Source organism: Bos taurus, chromosome 1, assembly GCF_002263795.3.
Source record: "Bos taurus isolate L1 Dominette 01449 registration number 42190680 breed Hereford chromosome 1, ARS-UCD2.0, whole genome shotgun sequence".
Taxonomy (NCBI): domain Eukaryota; kingdom Metazoa; phylum Chordata; class Mammalia; order Artiodactyla; family Bovidae; genus Bos; species Bos taurus.
Window position 1 is genome coordinate 157320137 of NC_037328.1, and position 23733 is coordinate 157343869.

Sequence of the window (23733 nt, forward strand, 5' to 3'; positions counted from 1 at the left end):
GGCCCCCAGAGACCCTCGTGACCCCCAGAGACCCTCGCGACGCCGAGACACCCTCGTGACCTCCAGAGACCCTCGCGGCCCCCAGAGACCCTCGCGGCCCCGAGAGACCCTGGCGACCTCCAGAGACCCTCGCGACCCGGACACAGTCGCGACCTCCAGAGACCCTCGCAGGCCCAAGAGACCCTCGCGACCTCCAGAGACCCTCGCGGCCCCCAGAGACCCTCGCGGCCCCGAGAGACCCTGGCGACCTCCAGAGACCCTCGCGACGCCGAGACACCCTCGCGACCTCCAGAGACCCTCGAGACCTCGCGACCCCCAGAGACCCTCGTGAAGCCGAGACACCCTCGCGACCTCCAGAGACCCTCGTGGCCCCGAGAGACCCTCACGACCTCAAGAGACCCTTATGGTCTTGGAGACCTCGAGAGACCCTTACGAGTGAGGAGGACATGAAGCGAATCAGCTAATCATCCAAAAAGCACATGTGTTCTTGCTTCAGGATTGGAGTCAGAGCTGCTTTGCCTTCAGACCGTGTCTCCGCCTTGCGGGCTGACACTGGAGGAGACAGTGTTCAGTCTCAGCCTGTTTTCTCAACCGTAGAACAGGGTTACTCAGACCTACCTCATGAGATGCTTTGAGGATAAAATGTGTTCACCTCGAAAAGTGGACTGGATTTGGGTAGAAGAGAGGACCGGGGCATGGGAGGGGGGCGATATGGATAGTTCACCTAACGATAGTGAGGCCACAGAAGGAGGCAGGGAAGGCGGTTTGGGGCGCGACCTTGGAGGATGCTGACTCTTGAACGCAAACTGGCCTCAGGGTTTCGCTGTAGAGACTGAGCTTCCAGTGTGTCTCAGGGCTGAGGAGAAAGGCTTCATTCAGATTTTACTGATATTTTTTCAGTTTTTACTGAGATGTGATGTTCTTGGCCACCAGAACTGTTCTCAGGACTTAGATCTAAACGCTTAGGGAGTTTCGTTTCTGTGTCCTCTGAATCCACAGTCCTCAGATCCTAGATCCAGGCTCCACGGCCACAGGGCCCTCTTGGCCTGACGGGAGTTGGCTTCTATAGGGACATAGCAGAATTTAACGTAAGTCAGTTTTGTGAGCAGACTTCAGTCTTGTAGCAGTTCAGAAAGTTCCTCTATTTACAATGCAATCTGATGTATTGGTATTCCAGAAGGTTCCTGGGAGAGAATGTTCCAGACTGGGACTTCCCTGGCAGTCTGGTGGCTAAGACTCCATGCTTCCAGTGCAAGGGGCATGGGTTTGGCCCCTGGGTGGGGACTGGACCCCACAGGCGGAGAAGCCTGGCTGTAAGGAAGGGGTGAGCTGTGCTGACTCCCACTGTGCTCCTTTCTGTCCACAGCTGCTCACGTGTCGCATCTGGAGAACGTGTCGGAGGAGGAGATGAACAGACTGCTGGGCATCGTGCTGGATGTGGAGTATCTCTTTACCTGCGTCCACAGGGAAGAAGATGCCGACACCAAGCAGGTTTATTTCTACCTGTTCAAGGTGAGACGTCCACATTTGGAAAGGCTTGCTTCTCCCTCTGTCTGTCCAGATGCAGCAGGTCACGGGCGGCTGGCCCTGGATCTGCGGAGGCGTGTTTCTCCAGGGCACTCTGCTGTGGGCACCGTGCTTGGAGTGCACCCCTCTCCCTGAGTGCCGCCTATGTGTCGGCCGAGTTGGGTATCTTTATGCTCGTGGATTTCTTCCCATCACGCCCTGTTCATCCCTCCATCCATCCATTTGTCCGTCCAAGCATGTGTCCAACCGTCTGCCCATCTGACAAGGACTTAGTGCATGCCTTCTCTATGCGGGTGCTCGTGTGGGCGTGAAGCCTGGGTCCCTGGGCAGCGAAGTCCTTGGCTTCGTAGAGTTTAGGTTTCAGTAGGAGAGGCGGAGACCGTCAGCAGGTCGGCAGTGTGCGGCCCGAGCCGGCAGAGTGAGTGCGCTCCGCTTGCGAGGGCGCCGGCGGGCGGGGACTAGGGCCAGGAAGACTAGGGCCAGGGAGGATGAGCTGACGGCTGCACAGCGACGCGAGCGGGGGCCAGGGGCTGCCCCTGAAAAGGGCTGAGGAGGCGCCTTCTGGGTGGGGCGCGGTCACACGGCGTGAAGCCCCCAGCCCAGCCCAGCATGGGGGGTGGTGGGGTGCGTGTGGTCACAGAGCATCAAGACCCACAGTGGGCATGAAGCCTCCAGCCCAGTGCGGGGGCCCGGCGGCGGGGAGGCAGGAGGCCTGGCTGGATGGTGGCTGGACTCAGCGTCCTAAGCACAGGAGCGAAGGCTACGGTGGGCGCCTCCCCGCTCCCCACCCCCTGCCTCCTTGGGGAGCAGCCTCAGCTCCAGAGAGTCCCAGTCCTGTTTCCCTAGATGTGGGTTGGTTTGCACTGACGGGGGGAGGGAAGTGGTGGGGGTGGGTGGGGGAACAGAAGAAATTCAGGTCACCAAAAAGAAGATTCGCAAAGGTGGCTGACAGAAGGAATAATTAAAAAAACCCCAAACCGACCATTCCGGGCTCTGTAGACTATACTGTGTTGTGTAGCCCTTACAAGGACCTTAAAAACAAAACCCCGAACCCTTCACCGGAGCTGACACCCAGGAGGCGTTTGTATCTCCTCGAGAGGCTGGGCTTCATTTCCTGTGACCAGGAGTTTGCTCTTTTGCTCTGGCAGCCAGGAATCTCGGCAGGTTTCCCACCCAGTTCTGTCGCTTTGGGTTGGGGCAGGGAGTGCCCGAATTTACCTGATACATAATGCTTCCTTTGCTTCTTCTGTTAACTTTTGTCTTTGAGTGTAGTGGGATATTCGGGGTCGACAGGGGCAAGAGTGGGAAAGATGATTATATTTTTAAACATTGGAATCTTGTGGGGATTTTAACCAAAAAGGTAAGTTAAGGGGGGAGGGGGTGAGAGAGAGCACAGCTGTTAGCAGGCACCGGACTCCTCCAGGTGACAACTTGTTGACATGACCGTGGGCCTGAGTCATCTGGACTGAACCCCGCCAGCTTCATGCTGTTTAGAGCGTCTTTGGAAAAAACTCTTAGTTGGAGAAAAACAACGTCTGCATGGCTGCAACTATTATTTGTCTTGGAACTCAGCTCCCTGGCGGGTGGTTCCCCAGCGCCCTGCTGGAGGGGAAGGTTTCCATCCTGGTGACCTCTGCTCAGTTCTGTTTAGAACCACGTAAGAGGCAGAAAATGCCGCTCTGCCTTTTTCCTCTCATCTTTACCAGTACACATGTATTTGCTCCTGAGAACAAAATCCAAAATACTCCGCATTCTCCCCTCCCCTCCCCCAACGTCACTCGTTGGGCAAGTGTGTAATAAATCATCCATTTCTTCTTAGCTTTGGAAAAGCAATTCCTGTGTCTCCTATGTCTCTAAATTAAACAGCAGTTACACATTTTAGTGTATTTTGGAAACTTTTGCCCTAGATGTTGAAAATGAACTCAGTGAAAAGCTGCTTCCTGAAGCTGATTCTGCCCTGGAGCCCATCGGCGTGGTGCCAGAGCACAGCTGGCTGCTCCCAGGCCTGGCTGCACCCCTTAGTGACGTGACCTCGGCCAGGTCGTGCCGTTTGCTTATCTGTAAAGTGTAGATCATGCTGCACGTGCGGCTGAGTTCCTCGCTGGTCACCCGAAACTACCACAACATTGTTAATCAGCTGTACCCCAGGACAAAATGTTTTTGGTGTTAAAAAAAGATTAAAAGTGTAGACCATGATATGATAGCACTTCCCTCAAAAGGCTGTGAGGAGGATTCGTGAGATAGTACAGGTCGAGCTACAGAGGGTGCTTGGCAGGTAAGGGGGCAAATGCTGCTGCTGCTTGGTAACATTTTTATGTTGAATATTTGCCTGTTTATCCCAGCTCCGTCCTGTTTTAGACAAGGAAGCTAAGACTCAGCATCTCCCCTATTCATCCATCTGCCTCCAGATTGAAACCCCCGATGGATCAGGTTTCCAAATGATTTTAACTGGGGAAGAAAAGTAGACAGCCCAAATTATTTGTATCTAAATGGGATGATCAGCCTTTGCATATCTTTAGAAACATAGAACAACTTATCATTATGGCACCTTTATTTTTGTAAAGATGGGTATGATACCCTGAAAGGATCAGCAAATGCTCACTGTGAGTAATTGATACGGCACCTCCAGAAGAACTGAGGTCTTTGTCAGACCCAGCCTGGGGGCAACACAGGGTGCTCTTCCACCTCGGGCAGCGTCATCTGTTTCCACTAATTCCTGGGAGAAAGTTCGCCATGTTTTGTTTCTGTTGAAAAAGCAATCAATAGAGAAAGGAGGGAAAGATGTAAATAAATGTGTAATAAATAAATAATACGTGGGTGAGTGGATAAACGAGTGATTGCATATGTGTCATAACTGGCCTGTGTGAAGGGTCATGGAAGGGTCACACGAAGGTGGGAGGTAAAGAAGTTCAGTATCAAATGTATTTTCAAGTTGGGTCTTGATGACTGGCTCTGTGTTCTTTCTCCCTCTGGTATTTGCTCTTTGAGGAGCTGGAATTCCCGTGGCCGGGATTCAGAGCGGTGTTTTGTTCTGTGGGCTCAGTGATGCCAGGACCCTTGGCGTGCACTCTGCACTCTGCGTGTGGAGAGGGAGTGGGAACAAGCCCGCGACCATGCGCGGCGCCCGCAGGAGCCCTCGGCGGCCCCTCGGGGCTGGGACCGCGCCTGTGACACGCGGCCGCTGCACACAGCTCCTGTGTACAGAGTGGGCCTCGGCCTTTTCTGGGTTAGAGCAGGCCCCCCAGGGCGTGAGCACCCCTGCATGGCCTGGGGGCATGTGCGGAGTGTGCTCCAGGCCTCCGAGTTAGCGGAAGCCAGGAGTGGGGTGGTGAGGGGGGTGAGCAGGAGAGGTTTGGGGGTGCGGCGGGAGCCCCCTGGTGCGCGGATTGTGAGACCAGCCCCTCACAGCTCAGGTCAGGACGGGGGCCATGGGGCTTCCTGGTGGTCTCCTGTCTGTTTTGTGAGAATTCACTGGCCTGTAACTGGATGGCACCACTGACTCAGTTGACATGAATTTGAGCAGACTCTGTGAGATTGCAGAGGATGGGCAAGCCTGGTGTGCTGCCATCCGTGGGGTTGCAAAGAGTCAGATGTGACTTGGAGACAGCAGCAACATAATTAAGATAAATGGAATATGGTGACTTCCCTTCCAAAGGCTCTCTGCGTGGGACAAGGAGTATTTTAGAGAAAAGCCTAAGCTTACATGTGTCAGAGGAAGATTTTAAAATGAAGACTAAATTTGGTACTCTTAAGGATTACTTCTGATTCACATCTTGGTTGATTAAACGCCTCACGAAGAAGACAGCTCCAAGGTCTCGGGTCCTCTGACCACCTGCTGGGGCAGCCTCACAGGACGGGACCCTCGAGCTCCTCGAGGCTGCCGTCACCCCTCACCTTCCTCAAACGCCGTTCCATCCAATTGTGTCCCATACCTGTCCTCCCTTCACACTCAGTACACCCTTTCTCAGCTGTGACGCCTTCCCTCAGTCCCAGATTTCTGAGCTCTCAGCTCTGAGCTTAGACAGCACTTACTGCCTTTGCAATTTATTTGGAATGTTTCTGCTGCCAACTTGAATTGTTTCTTTTCTTCCTTTTGTATGTGGGAGACAGCATGATATGACCTGGCCCAGCACCATTATGTGGCCCTTTTCTCCCCAACAAGATTGTAAGCTTGGAGATGCCAGTGTGTGTGTGAGAGAGAGATGGACACTGATTTTTTAAAAATGATTTCTTACAGCTCTTGAGGAAGTCTATTTTACAAAGAGGAAAACCTGTGGTTGAAGGTTCTTTGGAGAAGAAGCCCCCTTTTGAAAAACCTAGTATTGAACAGGTAAAAAAATAAGAGAAGCCCCCTTTTAAAAATTGCTTTAAGGCTGAACAAACCTCATCTTCATCTTCATAGCTGGCTTAGAGATGTTCAAGTCTGTAAGAATCGTCTCAAGCCCTTTGGATCAGAAGTGAATACTCCATGTAGTAAATGATTCAGCTTTTGTCTCTTAGGTTGCTGAATGCTCAGAATTCACTGTGTATTTGGGAAATAAAAAAAAAATTAAGTAGAACATGTAGTTCGTCAGAACACATGAAATGGGCTTTTTCTTGGTGTTGACGTTTTAAAATTAAGTCTTTGTCCCCGTGTTTGGCACTGTTGAAAAGTCTATTGAGGTGAGGGAATTCAGGAGCAATGTGAAGAACATTGTAAGTCAAGCAAAAAGCACAGAAAAGAAATAAGATTTTGTATCCAGAAATTGGCTTCCTGCCACAGGATTCCTGCCACGAAACTGAGATCCACTTGGGGCATCTGTTAATATGTACAGACCTTTCCTGTTAGGTGTTGTCAGGATCTGTCATCAGTATCAATTTTTTAGCCTCTCATTATTTTCTTAAGTAAATATCAAACACTCTGGACTGAGTTTCCTGATGAGAGTAGTTACAGAAGACATGATATGAGATACAAATAAGTGTATTTTATCAGTCAGTTTTTAGTAGAAGAAATGTTGTCTTCAAACCCTACAAAATAAGATTTCATTGTTACTTTATTTGAAGTTAAATTAGATGAGAGTGTTCTGAAGACAGATTAAATTAATCCACAGATTTTTTTCAAAAGCTCATATCAAAATTACTCAAAATGTAAGAATTTTGGGGGGGGGTAAGTTTACTAAAAACTGAAAGGATGACAGTAAAGAGTTTAAAGTCTCGTGGTTTAGTTCATTGCAAGGCCTTGCTAGCAGACTTTTGATTAAAATTTTGTGAATGTAAAAACAGATTTATGCAAGAATCTCATTATATGTGAGCTCCTGTTTTGATTGCACAGCAAGAGTTATTCTGCAAAACAGCCATATTTTATTGTTTAGGGGGTTTGACCTTTTCAGCCCACTGTGTTGATTTTTTTGTTGGTTCATAATTGCAGCAGGCAGAGAATTGCAGCTCCCAGCTTCTGTGTCTTGTCACTTTTCATAGGCTGTGATCTGAGGCATGATTCCCTCTGGGCATTCCTGTGTTCTAATGGAAAGAAAAAGAGGTTTTTGTGAATAGAGAACTGTCTGTTCTTTTGCTAATGGCCACCACTGGTGCTGACTGGGTGGGCATTCAGGATTGCAAAGCTGCATGAGTAAACTGCCTTCCCTCCTTTTAAGGGTGTGAATAACTTTGTACAGTACAAATTCAGTCACCTGCCACCCAAAGAAAGGCAAACGATCGTTGAGCTGGCAAAAATGTTCCTGAACCGTATCAACTATTGGCATCTGGAGGCACCATCTCAGCGAAGACTGCGCTCTCCCAACGATGACATCTCTGGGTACAAGGAGAACTACACCAGGTGAGCGGGGCTGGCTCCTCCCCTCTGGCCTTGATATTCTGAGTGCGAAGGATCCGGATCATTTAGAGCTGAACTACTTAGTACAATAGTTGCCCACCACAAGTGGCCACTGAGCCCTGGAAGTGTGGCTGGCCTGAATTGAGATTTCCAAGATTGTACAAAAAAAGAACGTGAAGTATTTCATTAATCATTTTTTATATCAATTGCATGTTGAAATGGTAGCATTTTGGATATATTAAGTTAAATAATAAGTTAAAGTTAATTTCACCTGTTGCTATTTACTTTTTTAATGTGACTACTGGGAAATTTAAAATTACATATGTGGCTTGCATTGTATTTCTATTGAGCACTGCTGGTCTAGATATTATGACTCTGTGATTATTATACAGAGACCTTATTCTGAAAAAAAAAAATGCAGTGCCCAAGAATATCAGTTCAGTTCAGTTCAGTCACTCAGTCGTGTTCAACTCTTTGCGACCCCATGGACTGCAGCACGCCAGGCCTCACTGTCTATCACGAGCTCCCAGAGCTTGCTCAGACTCATCTCCATTGGGTGGGTGATGCCATCCAACCACCTCATCCTCTCTTGCCCCCTTCTCCTCCTGCCTTCAATCTTTCCCAGCATCAGGGTCTTTTCCAGTGAGTCAGTTCTTCACATAAGGTGGCCAAAGTATTGGAGCTTCAGCTTCAGCATCAGTCCTTCCAGTGAATATTCAGGGTTGATTTCCTTAAGGATGGACAGTTTTAATCTCCTTGCAGTCCAAGGACTCTCCAGAGTCTTCTCCAAAGAAGGAAAGACCACCATAGTCTCAGGACTTTGGTGTAAATATAATAGTGTTATATACATGGTCTCACAGTCTTCGTCTCTTTAAATACGTATTTTACATTTGTTAGGATGAAAGAAAAGAGAGCGTTTGCATCTTCTTTGTCCACCCCTCCCCTGCCACGCTTAAACATTTTACTGGTTACGTTATTCTCTGTTGATGCAACTTTTCTCTGTTGGTGGACATCAAACTCTGCACATACTCTTGATTAAGTGTATTTTTTTCTAAAATGGGAATTTATTTTTATTACCTATGATTTGCAGAATAATAGAATTGAGTTTATGACTTAAGCTTCATAAACGTGGACCGTACAAAATAGTGTGACATATTCATTTTTAAGGAAGAGAGTGGCTTGTATTATCTACTTTATTCACCTTTTTTATAACTTTTCCCATTTACATTTTATAGGCATATCAAGCTTGCTTCAGGGTTTTTTGTTTTTAGCCTTTTTTTCCCCCTTGAGTTAAAATAAGCAATGTTTTTTGACAACCTGTAAAGATAACTTGTACTCAGATTTAACCACAGATAACAAGTAGAAATGGGTAGAGTTAAAGCTAAACTTTCCTCTCTAATGACTGACCTGATGTTATGAGTAACATCCCAAGTTTTCGCCTCTCACCCAGCCTTTTACAATATATACTATTTGAATTATAAAGTATTTTATCTTAATAAGTGTAAATAGGATTTGCAGATTGCTTCATAATCCACTTTTAAAATGATACCTTTATTTTCACATCTTCATTTCAGAGTGTTGAATTATTGCTAGTTCCTATATTATTGTAACTCTATAATGAGTTGAAATAGTAGAACTCTCTCTCTCTCTCTCTCTCTCTCTCTCTCTATATATATATGGAGTGTGTGCTGGGGGAGAGCACGGGATCTGGGGTTGCTGAAGGAAGGGCGGTGACAGCCCAGAGTCCAGCAGGGTCCGGGGCCAGCCTCCCCCGGGGCGGAGGGTGCATCCCTCCTGAGTGGGTGCGTCCCGCTGGAGGCGGTGACTGGCTGACCCCTGGGTGGGCGACCTGCAGCCTCGGTGGGTGATAATAGGGAAGCTCCCCTGGCACCTGGCCTGCCGGTGAAGAGGGGAAGCGGGGAGGACCAACCTGTGAACGCTGTGAGATGCTCCGCTTGCTTAGAGTCAGACCTCAGGGTCCTGACCACTTGAGAAGCGAGGAAAGCTCACACTGACCGTCTCACTGTGATGCCGTTTCTCAAACGCGGCCCTCTTACCCCTGTGGGCAACACGGCCCGTGGGGATGGCGAGAGCCGGGGCCCTGGAAGGGTGGCTCAGCTTGTCCGTGCGGTCCAGTTCTTTGGGAAGATTCCGGAATCACAGCACGAAGGTGGGAGAGACAGGATCCTCGTGGACAGGATAGACTCAGAAAGTGATTGTGTTCCTTATCACGTGAGGACTTAGCCCATGAAAGATGAAATGCTTGCTGAACAGTAGAACTGCTTATATTACTTATACTCTCTGTTCTGAAGTTAGGCAAAATGTAAGTATTTTATATGTTGAAAAATCTGATATATTAATGTTAACATATACTTAACCTTAATAATCTATATGAGTATATATTAAATGTACCTTTATATGTCCTCCAGAAGTCACTGTGGTTTTAGAGACAGACCCGGACAAATATTTTGAAATTTTCTGATGGTGTGCTAATATAATTCCATGAGAAAATAGCTGGAAAAGTGTCGGAGGAATATAACTTCTTAAAATACATCTGACCAACAGAATATCCTGAAGTGAAGTGTAAGTTGCTCAGTCCTGTCTGACTTTTTGTGATCCCGTGGACTGTAGCCCACCAGGCTCCTCTGTCCATGGGATTTCCCAGGCAAGAATACTGGGGTGGTTTGCCATTTCCTTCTCCTGGAGATCTTCCCAACCCAGGGATCAAATCCGGGTCTTCTGCATTGCAGGTGGATTCTTTACCATCTGAACCCCCAGAGAAGCCCATGCTAAAGGAATGTGGCAAATTATTAGCCTTAGATTCTGAGCTGTGCAGAACATCTCAAAATTAGAAGTTACGCTTATCCTGGGGAGATGTTTTGTAAGAGTCCAAGCGAATTAGAGATGACTAAATTCAGTCTGGTGAAAGCTTGCTGTAACTACCACACTGTGGGGCATGGACCATCACCAGGCTTCCTGAATGTTCGTAGTTAGGCGTGTCATCCTGGGACTGTGGGAGGAACAGTGTGAGGGGGCTTCAGAGAGCCAGCTGCTAGTCTGGACTCTGAAAGTAACTAGCCTTTCGTGCGGGAAAACCGGGCGGGGTCACCTAATCCCTAAGAGCCGTAGGACTTTCCGTCCAGCAGGGAGTAGGCGCCATGGCCTTCCGCACTCAAGTCCTCCAGCTCTACTCATGTCTTAGAGAAAGCAGGGCACTGCAAGTAATCCCAGTGCTATGAAAACCTGAGCGCTGTTTGAGCAGTCAGTGACTCGCACGCCATGCTGTCTCTGTTAGGCATATGAAAATGACTGAACCGTCCTTTCACTTCTTTTGAGAAGACCTGAAACCAGAGGTTTAGGTCCAGTCTTGTTTTCCAGGTTAGTCTTTAGAGGAACGTCTGAGCAGCAAGACACACAGCCATTCCTGTTTCCTTCTGTCTCACCGCACGCCTGGACCGTGTCAATGACTACAACACCCAAAAAACCCAAAACATGTTGACTCATCTCCTGTCTTTTCATACAGCGCCCTTAGACATTTATAAGATTAGTTTTGGAAGCAAAAACAAAACTAAACTAAAAAAGTATAAACTTAAGTACTATAAAGTGATTTTCAGAGGAAATAAATGAAAAGCTTTTATTTGACAATTTTGACTAGATAATATTAATCTACATTGCCTTCCTCTGCCCCATGGAGAGTGAATGACCTGTTAAGCACTTCAGATAACATTTTATGATTGTATAATATTTATCACTAACCTTGTTGTAACAGAAATAGCATCTGTCTTCAGTAGAGTCTCAGACATCTGTGTCCTCCATAGATAGGAATGCTCTTCAGACTCAAAACCTGCCCAATAGAATATAACATGATCCACAAATGTGAGCCACATCTGTAATTTGACATTTTCTAGTAACTACATTTAAAAAGAATAAACAGGACACTAATATTAATAGTGTTTTATTTGACCCAATGTATAAAAATGTTATCACTTCACATGGAATCAATATGAGCAATTATTAATGATGCCTTTTACTTTTGTTTGTACTAAATCTTTCAAATCCAGTGTGGGGGGTTTATAATTAACGCATATTTTAATTCATTCACTACATTTTAAGTGGTTAAAGCTAAATGGAGTTCTACCAAAACAGTAAAGTTGTGTTTAATGAAAATGTATTTCTCAGGGTTTCCATTTGAAAGTAAATTTTTAAATATTTTTTCCTCTTTATTTTAAAATTTCAGTGTTGTTGATTTACAGTGGTGTTAGTTTCAGGCATATAGCAGAATGATTCAGACATATGTGTGTGTGTGGTAAAGAACCTGCCTGCCAATGCAGGAGACGTACGTAAGAGATGCGGGTTCAATCCCTGGGTCAAGAAGATCCCCTGGAGAAGGAAATGGCAACCCGCTCTGGTATTCTTGCCTGGGGAATCCTGTGGACAGAAGAGCCTGGCAGGCTACAGTCCATGGGGTCACAAAGAGTCAGGCACGACTGAGCTACTGCACATGCATATATATTAAGAGAATATAACTTTATTCTTTTCAGAGTCTTTTGCATCGGGGTTTATCACAGGGTAGTTCACTGTGCTATACAGTAGGCCCTTTGGTTGAAAGTAAGTTTTAAATTGATTGAAATTAGTTGTTGCTCAGCCACTTTGTGACCCCCTGGACGGTGGCACGCCAGGCTTCCCTGCCCTGCACCATCTCCTTTTGCTCAGACTCACGTCCATGGAGTTGGTGACTCCATCAGCCACCTTGTTCTCTGTGTCCCCCTCTCCTGCCTTAAATCCTTCCCAGAATCAGTCTCTTCAGGAAAACAAACGTGGTTACCAGAGAGAAAAGGGGTGGGTGCGATGAATCAGGAGTTCGGGGCTCGCAGACGCAACTGCTGTGTATAAAACAGATAAACGCAAGGACTGACTGCAGCAGCACAGGGAACCACGCTCAGTGCTTTGTAATAATAACCTACAAGGGAAAAGAATCTGAAAAGAATCTGCATGCGCACACACGTAAACCTGAATCACTTTGCTGCGTACCTGAAGCTGGCACAGCCTTGTACCAGCTATACTTCAAGTAAAGTCAAAAAGAAAAACGTGTTTTCATTTATCCAAGTGCTCAGCAGTTACACATGGCTGGTGGCTACACAGCTGTACTGGTTCTTGTACACTGTCAACGGGTGTACAGCAGTCTTGTCATCACGGAAGCCTTTATCGGACAGTACTTCTAAATCCTTAAATCCTTAGATCTCCCATTGCACCACACTGGACATACTTTTATTAAGATTTACAGTCTTATGATCGCCTAAGTCTCATGAAATTGATCTGATGGTTATGGTTTGTGATTACATTTGTACTTTCATAATGTGTTCCCTGGGAGCTGGCCTGCCTTCAACTCCAAATATTTTATTTTTATTTTTTTTAACTCCAAATATTTTAACTTCATTAAGTGGCCATGGACTAACTTCCAGCAAAGACTAGCTTTGAAGGTGATGAATTTCTATATGATGTGCCTTATAAATTACAAGATAAATGCATCCTTTAGTTTTTTCTGCTGCCAAGGTCACTCTTGACAGGACACAGCACAGCACTCAAGATGCCCATCTGGGTCCTGTATGGTAGAGTAACATTTGGGTGTGAATTAGAGAGGAACAGAAATAGTAGCAGGGTTTTAAGGTTAATTTTGAATCTAGGTAGATGAACTCACACTAATGAAGGTTTTCTTCCCCAAAGATGAAACGGCCCCACCCCATACACAGGGGAGCTATGAAATAATTCAGAGTAACATAAAGAATAAGTCAAAAAGCCTGAGTAGGTGAACATTACTCCACTCTTTATTGAGGACAGACAGTCATCAAGGCTCCTCCAGCCATCTGGGCGTGTGGGAACTCAGCCGCCCACCTGAAAGGGTGCCAGAAAGGGGTCCCTTGTGGGGTAGAGGGTCCTATATGGGGAAAGGGGTCCCCTGCCTGGCAGAGGGTTCCATCTGGGGAGAGAGGTCCCCTGTGGGGCAGAGGGTTCTATCCAGGGATAGGGGTCCCCGGTGGGGCAGAGGATTCCATCCAGGAGAGAGGGGTCCCCTGTAGGGCAGAGAGTTCTATCTGGGGAGAGGGGTCCCCTGCAGGGCAGAGGGTTCTATCTGGGGAGAGGGGTCCCCGGCGGGGCAGAGGGTTCCATCTGGGGAGAGGGGTCCCTGGTGAGGCAGAGGGTTCCGTCTGGGGAGAGGGGGAGAGGGGTCCCGGCAGGGTGGAGGGTTCCATCTGGGGAGAGGGGTCCCTGCGGGGCAGAAGGTCCTATCTGGGAAAGGGGTCCCTGGCGGGGCAGAGGGTTCCATCTGGGGAGAGGGATCCCTGCGGGGCAGAGGGTCCTATCTGGGAAAGGGGTCCCTAGTGGGGCAGAGGGTCCTCTCTCGGGGAGAGGGGTCCTGGCGGGGCGGAGGGTTCCATCTGGGGAGAGGGGTCCCTGCGGGGCAGAGGGTCGTATCTGGGAAAGGGGTCCCTGGCGGGCGGAAGGTTCTATCTGGGGAGAGGGGTCCTGGGTCGGGCAGAGGGTTCCGTCTGAGGAGAGGGGTCCCCGGCGGGGCAGAGGTTTCTATCCGGGGAGAGAGGTCCCGGGAGTGGCGGAGGGTTCCATCCGGGGAAAGGGGTCCCCGCTGGGGCAGAGGATCGTCTCTGGGGCAGAGGGGTCCCTGCGGGGCAGAGGGTCCTATCTGGGAAAGGAGTCCTGGTGGGGTGGAGGGTTCCATCTGGGGAGAGGGGTCCTGGCGGGGCGGAGGGTTCCGTTTGGGGAACGGGGTCCCCGTTGGGGCAGAGGATCGTCTCTGGGGAAGAGGAGTCCCCAGCGGGGCAGAGGGTTCCATCTGGGGAGAGGGGTCCCTGGTGGGGCAGAGGGTTCCGTCTGGGGAGAGGGGTTCTCTCCCTGAAGAGGGGGAGCTGGGTCTTCCTCCGAGGAGCAGGACTTGGGCACTGAAGTCCGGTCCCTCCCTGGTCTCCGCTGCCTGCTGGGCCCCCCTGCCCCCACTGCCGGGAATTTCAGGCCTTGAGTCTCCGGGAGGCCCTGGAGCAGGTGGTGGCGGATGAATGTTCGTTTTCCAGCTTCTCGGCTGACGCGGCGTTCTGAATCTGTCTTGCATCAGCCCTGTGCCCCACTCTGTGCTCAGGCGTCAGGAAAGGCCTGGTTTCCCTCGGGGCCCGGCACCCCTCCAGCCCCACGCGACACCGAGAAGCAGTTTTGACTCTGAGTCACTGAACATGGACCTAGGCGACAGATGGTGGAAGCTTATCACTTCCTGCGTTTTGACTGAGTTTTGAGCAGTCGTGGAGATCTTTATCTTCCCACCGAAGCTGTGGGGGTGTGAGTGCTGCGTAGGCATTTTAAAGAAGCCTTAAGTTCAAGAGGGTTCAGTGGAGGAGTTCTGCTTCTCCTCCAAAAGGGACATCCTCTGTTCCCTTGAATCCATCCTCCTGTTGAAAGGATGCTGCAGACTGGAGTGATTCTCGTAGAGCTGGGCCTGAGGGCTCTGGCAGGGTGAGCCAGCATCTGACCCGCTGATGGTGCTTCCCGGCGCGTCTGCAGCCTGGTCTCCTGCCGAGGGCGACGGTGTCGAGCAGCGTCCTGGGTGTTCCTCGTGCGGGGCTCGCGGGTGCTGATGCTGTGGTCTCCCCGTGCAGGTGGCTGTGTTACTGCAACGTTCCCCAGTTCTGCGACAGCCTGCCGCGGTACGAGACGGCCCAGGTGTTCGGGAGGACGCTGCTGCGCTCCGTCTTCACTGTGATGCGGCGGCAGCTGCTGGAGCAGGCGAGGCAGGAGAAGGACAAACTGCCGCTGGAGAAGCGGACTCTGATCCTCACACACTTCCCGAAGTAAGGGAGTGCTCCTGCGGGTCTTTGTTCCGTGCCACGCTTGAGATGGACGGACGCACACCGAAGGTTCAGGGACAGAACTGGAGAGGTGGGGGGTGGGACCCCCATCCTCGCATTCCCTTGGGAGCCTCGTGGCGTTTCCAGCCCGTCTGAGATGAGGTTGACTTTGGGTCGACTGCTCCCTTGGCCTGTCTTATCCCTCCCGAGTCTCAGAACACAGGCCGGGGCTGTGTGTGGGGTTTTCAGCTCCAGGGCAGTGGGGACCCTGCAGAAGTGGTCTCCAAGAGGGGGTGCAGGAGAGCCCGGGGCTGTTTCTGGCACCCAGTTCTCCAGAGCTTCCTGAGGCCGCCGGGTCATCCCTTTCTCAGCTGGAACAAACTGGATTCCGAGGGAGGGAGCCAGCCTGGGATAGACCTGTCTCTGGCAGGAGGATCTTCGAGCCTCTGTACTCAGCTTCCCAGGCCCAGACAGGCCTGCCCTTGGGCCCCTTGCTGCTTGAACCTGCTAGACGTCCAGCGTGTAAAGACGCACTTAAATATTTTCCAAATGTAGGAAATAGGTCAGGGTGGTAGGAAGGTACAGTGTACACCATTGAGCTTGGAAATGGGTTTTCAGTGTGAAGAACGCAGACTTTAGCCTAAGTGGCTGGCCCCTGAGGGTGCAGGTGACGACGCATCAGAGCTGTGACGGTGGGGGCGGAAGATGTCATTTGAACAGGCTTTCTAGGTCTGAGAGAGTTCTGTCACGGACAGCTGTGAGGTGGAGAGCAGTTTAGGAGAGGTGCTGTTTTGCTCCTGGAACAAAGATGGATGGAAGCCTGTTTTATCTGAAAAGCTAGATTTTTATGATTGCTGCTATTTCTGGGTTACCTAATTTGTGTCTCAGGAAAGACGATCATTTTAATTTTTAAAGATAAGTTAGGTCCAAAACAACAACAAAAATGATTTTCTGATGGAAACGGACAGAACAATTTGTTTTTGCAGTCTAGCGTGAATCTCCAGTGTTAGGTAGAGGATAATTCTCACGAGCTTTAGCTGAACGCGGGTTTGTTTTTGCAGTCTAGCGTGAGTCTCCAGTGTTAGGTAGAGGATAATTCTCACGAGCTTTAGCTGAACATGGGTCCTAGTGACCTGGTTTGCAGCGTTTCCTGAGGACAGCCAGCACCCAGGATGAGGCAGGGCCCGAACACTTGGTGTCCTGCAGGGAGGAAGGTCCAGAAGGACTTAAACAGCAGCTCAGTATTGCCCCTAAACAGGTTAGGAACTCTGGGATGCTCCTGTATTTCCGTGGCTGCCTTTTAACTGGTCTAAGCTCCTTTCCTTAGAGATTAAAGTAGTTTTCTTGTTTCTCTGTTACATCTGCTGCATAAGCCATGTTTCATGTGTTCAGATTATAGTTGTCGTCCTGCCTCTGAGCCAAGGGACAGAGGACCCCTCCCTCATCACACCTTTTATGATGCTTAAAGGGAAATTTTAATTATCTTGCATAGGAGAGGATTTTCCCATAGCAAGCTCATTTTCCTTCTTGCAGATATTTGCCAATTCAGTGCTTTGTTCCTTCAGCCTGTAGTTCTGGCGTGCTCACGCCGGTCAGCTGGGAAGGTCAATGCCACTTTCTTTGCTTCTCTGTTACTAGTGGTGGGGTAAAGCTACCACCCACTTCTCCTCCTCAGTCCCTTTCCATGGAATATGACAACAGTGGCGGCTGTTAGGGATTATACCTGCAGACGCGGCAGCAGAGTCTCGTGTACTGAAGCCAGAGGTGCCATTTGGAGCCAGGGCCTGGCTCAACGTCAGGCTGCAGATGCCACTCACCCCATGGGGCCCCTGCTTGTCAGGCGAATCCTCAGGGCTTGCACCTTACTTTCCTGCACTTCCTGCGCTGCCCTTTCTTCCTTCTTTTTCTGGCTGTGCTGCTTGGCAGGCGGGATCCTGGTTCCCCAGCCGGGCATTGAACCCAGACCCCTGCAGGAGAAGAGTGGCCCCAACCTCTGCATCAGCAGGGGCTCCAGCCGTTCCTCCTGCTTGACTTTCGTGTGTGCCGTGCCCCACATGGGCCGAGTCACACAGGTGTTTGAAACGTTAGTGTCTGCATTTCCTTCTAAAAGCAATGAGTGGGCACTTGGTGGAGATGTGACTCAGAGAGAGCAAAGAGGCAAAGGGTCACCGGAGCCCCACCACTGCGGTCTACGTTCTGTGCTTTTAGACATTTCTGTCTTTTTCTCCATGTATTGTGTTCTTTTATCCTACGTACACTTCATGACATTAGATGAGACTGTCTTTTATTGTATTGAAGTAATTATATACATGTATAACACACGCATGACTATTTTCCTAAATTATTAATGGCATTTTTCTTTGGTAAGTCTCTTAGGGCTTCATGAAGTGTTCCTATTGTATAATTGCTCATAAAGAAGGAGCCTGGGAAAGGAAAGGAAATGTGCTTCTGTGATGAAGGGCAGTCGGGAAGTCTTGAGGGCTGGGCGAGGTGACAGCAGGCTCTGCTGGGCCGCCGGAAGAGATGCGTCCGGAACCTCCCCTCGTCAGCAAGGGCAAGCTGTGATCTCAGTAAGGATGCTGCCTCCTGTTGCTGCCAGTCTTTCTCTGTTAGGTGGGAAATATCCAGAAGTGTTTCAAAGCGTCAGTTAATGGTGATGAGCTTGGCAAAAAGTGGCTCCTGCTGTTTCTTTAAACCATGTGTCCCATGGCGAAGTGCAGGTCGATGTTCGTGCTGCTGCTGCTGCTAAGTCGCTTCAGTCGTGTCCAACTCTGTGTGACCCCATAGACGGCAGCCCACCAGGCTCCCCCATCCCTGGGATTCTCCAGGCAAGAACACTGGAGTGGGTTGCCATTTCCTCCTCCAATGCAGGAAAGTGAAAAGTGAAAGTGAAGTCGCTCAGTCGTGTCCGACCCTCAGTGACCCCATGGACTGCAGCCCACCAGGCTCCTCCGTCCATGGGATTTTCCAGGCAGGAGTATTGGAGTGGGGTGCCATTGCCTTCTCCGATCCTTATTCTTAAATCTGAGTGTGAGAGGCGAGTCAGAAGACCCCCAGGACTTTTCCCACCTGTCTTCACTGTCGAAACCCAGCCTCCCCCTGCCTTCTTTGATTAATGAGGAGATTAGTGGTACTTTCCCTAATTGTGATGATGATGATGTTAATTTTAATCTAAGTCCTTAATCAGTGATCCAAACTTGGTAGGATTCACAATTCAAGTTTTAAGGTAACTTGACCCCTTTATAAAGATAACAGGACTTAGAATATATGTCATAGCTTTGGGGTGGGGGTAGGTCCCCCGAAGAAAATCCATTTATAAAGACTGTAAATAATCTTGCGTATGTTCAGGTCAGATTTTGTTGCTAAATGGATTAGGAGAAATACTTTTTAAAGGGTTTTTGCATTTCTAAATTTCAGTGACGTTTAATCGCTAACCTTTTACTTCGTTGCAATATAAACTTCTTGAAGGCAAGGCAAGGTTGTGTTTACTCTGTCCTCAAGGGCCTGACCCGGCACCTGGCGTGTGGTGGGCATTCAGTGTTGCTGAGTGAATGAAGGAGCACTTTCTCAGCGGTCAGTACCAGCTGAAGCATGGCAGTGTGTTCCTTGCCGCCACCTTGTACAGAAGTTACTGTTGATGTTTCCATTTTATAAAAGGGGAACCGAGGAAGAGGAAAGCTAAGAATTTGTCCCAAGGTCACGGAAATAGTAAGTGGTGAGCTTGGTAGCTGGGTTTTAGACCCTAAGCTCTTAGCCGTTATTCTATATTCCTCCATGGGAATGAATGTGCCCTGAAGAGAGGTTTGCAGGAAGACTTTCCAATACCAGAAGTATAGATTTGTGTTGGTATTTTAATCACAGTCTTTGCATCTGGGGGGAACATTAGAGCTGTCCAAGGTGCTTCTCGGCGTCTGGTTGCCGGGCCTCTCTCGAGGCCTCCAGTTCAGTGAGCCTGGGTGGGGCTTGGGGGCTGCACTCCGACCAGGCTGTGCAGGTGGTCTCCGTGGGCCCGAAACTTGAGGCCTGCTTGTTTTATGATGTGACAGGAGATAGAACACGGTAGTCAGTCTCGGCCCTGTGGTTCGCTGGCTGTGGGCCTTTGAACCAGTGATTGAGTCTGCCTGTGCACTACGTTACTTTTATCGATGAAATGAGCACAGTGATGGATCCTACCTCATCGGGTTATTCGGAAGAGCGAGTGAATTAATATACGTTCATTGCTTACAACAGTGTCCATCTTATAGTAAGAGCTATGTGTACATGTGTGTGATAAATAAAAATAAAATCTGTAACTCATTGTGTTGATGAGAAGATTCAATAAAACATTCTCAGAACAGTGTAGGCATGTGGCAAGGACTCAGTAAACACGAGCAGCTTTTGTGATGGAAATGACAACCACAGCTCTGAGGAGAGCCGAGCTCTCGGTCCAGGATTCTCCCGGGGGACTTGGTGAAGTGCATTTCCACTGATGTAATTCTCTGTGTGGTCTAGGTTGTATCTATTAATACCTACATGGAGCCCAAAGAGAATACATTTGTAGAAATGCATTTCTGTTTGAATATACCAAGGCTGCCCAATTAAATCATCACCCGGGTCATAACTGACCGACTGTTCCATATTTCTGAACTGAGGACGAGATGCTAGTGTTGGTGTGATCACCATGGGTGCCTGGCACTTGTCCCCTAGTGATAACTGAGGACGAGATGCTAGTGCTGGTGCGATCACCGTGGGTGCCTGGCACTTGTCCCCTAGTGATGTATAACTTGTGATCTCACTATTGCCTTTATTCTTATGCCTAGGTTTCTGTCCATGTTAGAAGAAGAAGTTTATAGTCAAAACTCTCCCATCTGGGATCAGGATTTTCTCTCAGCTTCTTCCAGAACCAGCCAGCTTGGAATCCAAACAGGTAAAAAAAAAAAAATTGTTTTTGCATAAATCAGAACACAACCAGGAAGTGTTTGTTGCCCTTCACCGTGCATTTGTTTGCATTTTTCATCAAGAAATTAAAGACTAGAGTCAGCAAAGAAAAGTAAACACTTTGGCAAACCTGGCATCGACATCTCTGTTCCCGAGGAGGCAGGTGCGAGGCAGACAGCTAAGACCGCTGCAGCTGCTGCTCTGCCCTGAGGTTTGCTCAGCCCGCCCTGCACAGCTGTGCGGAGGGCGAAGCACCCGGCACTCAGGTCTGCAGGCAGACGGCAACTGTTTAAAGACACAGGCTTGGTCACAGCCTGCCCTGCAGTCACGTCTCAGTCTGGCTTGTGAGTCTAGACGTCTGTTTTGAGCATCAGGCTGCTCTCGGGTAACGGTGGGGCCCAGTCTCAGGACGTGCAGTGCCCTGTGGGCTCAGGGCCTCAGCAGGCCTTTGGTGAGGACATGTGGCCTGGAGTCACACTGACTCTGGAGACGGGGTCTGAATTCCTGCCTTGATGCTCAGAAGCCTCGGAGAAGGTTGTCAGGAGGTCCCAGAGCAGGCATTTCTGTGTGGCCTTGGGGAGAGGCAGAACGCAGAATGTTGGTGTCGACTTTTCAGTAGATCTGGTTCAGTGTGTCCCGGGGGCCCGTGAGTGCTGCCTCCAGCAAAGGCCATTTGTTCTTGCCATTCTCCACACCTCCCCTGGTTTGTTTTTATATCCAGCAAAAGTCACCCCTAGTGTGTGGTCCTGTGGCTTCTGGTGAACCCCCGGCGCTGTGTCCCCCCGCGGCTTCGAGCTCAGCGCTGAGCCCAGCCGGGGCAGCCCCCTCTGGTTCCTCCTTTGTTCGTGCGGCTGTGCTTTTCTAGAGCACCACACGAGCGGGATCACACAGAACGCAACTTCTTTCACTGAGCATACTGCACCAGAGAAGGTGATTAAAACAGTATTTCATCTGGAGCCTGAGTTTGGATGTGAATATAATGAAGTCCTACCCAGCAGAATAATTAGGAATGAGGTATTTTGGTTTGGATCAAACCTTCTTTGTTTGGATTCTTGTTCCCAAAACCATGTCAAAGACACCTTTTGTGTTGTGTTTTTTCACCTTAGGCCATAAAATATAATCTCACGTTTCTCTGGTTCACAGTCCGCAGCCCTTCGGGGCCTTTCTGTGCGTGGACAGGACTCCAGCCCTGTGTCGGCTTTTCCTGGCGAGCTCCCCCCGCACCTGGGTGCCGTGTCTGTCTCTGCCCCCGTGCTGTTCGCTTGTCTGTCTGTAACTTACCTGACTTTCGGACGACGTCTCCCTGACAAACCCTTTTCTAATTCTCGCCATGCCTTCCAGCAAGGGCTGAGTCTCCTTTCTTCCAAACATTCATGGAACCTTGATAATATCCTGTCCCTGGTTCTTCAGCTTGGCTGCTCAGAGGCACCACCCACGGGATCTAAATGCCGCTGATGCTGGGGCTTACCTGAGGGCCAGTGGCTCATGCGCCTCACTCCCCGCAAGGGGCTTGGCTTCCCTCCTCGGCCAGCGAACCAAATTGCACATGCCACCATGAAGAGCTTGAAGGCTGCAGCTGCTGCTGCTGCTAAGTCGCTTCAACTCTGTGTGACCCCATAGAAGGCAGCCCACCAGGCTCCCCCGTCCCTGGGATTCTCCAGGCAAGAACACTGGAGTGGGTTGCCATTTCCTTCTCCAATGCATGAAAGTGAAAAGTGAAAGTGAAGTCGCTCAGTCGTGTCCGACTCTTTGTGACCCCATGGACTGCAGCCTATCAGGCTCCTCCATCCATGGGATTTTCCAGGCAAGAGTACTGGAGTGGGGTGCCATCGCCGTCTCCTAAAACCCCACAATCCAAATGCATAAATATTAAAAAAAATGAAAAATAAAAACCTACTGATTCTGAGGCCCCTGCCAAGAGGCTGTGGCATAATTGGCCGAGGGCATGGCCTTCGGATGTTTGAGCTCCTGGAGGGTCTGACGGGCGTCAGCTCGAGCCCTGCTGTCCTCAGCACTCACCACGCTGCCCAATCCCCTTTTCGTGAGTGTGACACCTACGTGGTCAGATCCAGTTTATCCATGAGAATAGTTTGCACTTCCAGTGAGTGCTGGCTGGTGAGGTTTGCCTTGGGTCTTTAAGCTCTAGCCAGAACCAGGAGAAGTTGGTGAGGTTAACCCCTGTATATGGATGAGAGATGGGAGCTCAGAAAGGAGCAGTCAGTGTCCCCAAAGCAGGGCCTCCCGAGTGATGGAACTGGGTTTCCCATCGCGTCTGATTGCCGCTGCACTGCCCTGCGTGCCCCATGTGCCTCGCAGACGCGCAGGCAGACCCATGTGCAAGGAAAGAGGAATGATCGGGTGCGGACCCAGGACTCCAGGCAGGCCCAGTAAGTTCTCTTCTGGAGGGATGGAGCCGGTGAGACTTCCCTGACCCTGTTGCTCACGATGCCTCCTGGCCTGCCCTGCTCCCCAGGTCTCACCCGGATGCCTCCTGGCCTGCCCTGCTCCCCAGGTCTCACCCGTCGCTGCATAGCATGGAGATGGCGGTGTCTCTGCCCCAGGATGTCAGGTTCACCCCCAGTGGTTCCGGCTGTCACCCAGTTCAGCCGGATCGCACCCAGTGTTCCCTGCCGCCGTTGGAAGCCAGCTGACTTCTGTTCTGCTGTAATTGCAGTGTGTTCTCTGTGGGGGAAGAAAAGGGTAATGTTCTCCCTAATTGGCATGTCTGTGCATCCAGGTGCCTGTGAGAATGACAGTCACAATGATGGCTCTGAACTTTGGCAAGGCTCTCGGATGTCTTGTGAGTCACCAGAGCTTCCTCTTTGTGTGGAAGCGATCTGGTGTCCTTTGAAATTCAGGAGGCCTGTTTGCTGGAAGGGAAGGCCTGCAGCCTGGCGCTTCAGTCTCTTCTGCTTCCTTCGTGTGTGTGCATCTGAGGGGGGTCTCACCTATATATGGCTATTTTTATTTTTAACACTTATTGTGATGGCCTGTATGAGAAAAGAACATAAAAAAGAGTGGGTATATGTAAGTGTGTAACGGGTTCACCTCGCTGGGTACCTGAAGCTAACACACATTGGCCATCAGTATATTCCGATTCTTTACATACCAGTTGCTGTTCAGTTAGGAGCTGTGTGCACGGGTCTCTGTAGCTCGTTTTGCTTATTTCACCACTCTTGGCTGCGGGGGCGTCCCCTGTGGTCGCCCCGACACCGAGGTGGCATGCTCTGGGGCCTCTGTCTGCGCCATCAGACGAGGTCTGCGCGCGGTGTCACCGACGGCCGTGCTGCCATCAGCCACGCTTGGGCAAACAACGTCCTACTTCCTACCTTGGCTTTTTCTTTTTTTTTAAAGACAAGACAAAATGGTTTTGTTTGGAGACACTATTTGCTGCTCCAGACTCACTGTTGTTAATTCTCCTGCTTCTCTCTGTCTCTCTCCATGTACTAACGTGTGTGTATGTACCTGTCTGTCTTCTGAACGGTCTGATGGTTACAAAGGTCATGTCCCTTTGCTGACTTCAGTAGGGATCTCCTAAGAGCAAGAGTGTTTTTGTATTTAACCCCAGCAGTTATCACAGTGATGAATTTCAACCTCGATGCAGTATCATTCCTTAATCTGGCTACT

The 23733-nt window shown here is 49.7% G+C and overlaps 1 protein-coding gene across 2 annotated transcripts in view; it reads left to right on the plus strand.

The window, feature by feature from the left end:
- KAT2B (lysine acetyltransferase 2B) overlaps positions 1–23733 on the plus strand; it is a 98368-nt gene that overhangs the window by 42734 nt on the left and 31901 nt on the right. For both annotated transcript variants that reach the window (XM_024997590.2, XM_059889721.1), the window contains exons 3-7: positions 1367–1512; positions 5765–5857; positions 7161–7342; positions 15001–15192; positions 19989–20095. In XM_024997590.2, coding sequence (XP_024853358.2) covers positions 1367–1512; positions 5765–5857; positions 7161–7342; positions 15001–15192; positions 19989–20095 — 720 coding nt within the window. The remainder of the gene's footprint in view (positions 1–1366; positions 1513–5764; positions 5858–7160; positions 7343–15000; positions 15193–19988; positions 20096–23733) is intronic.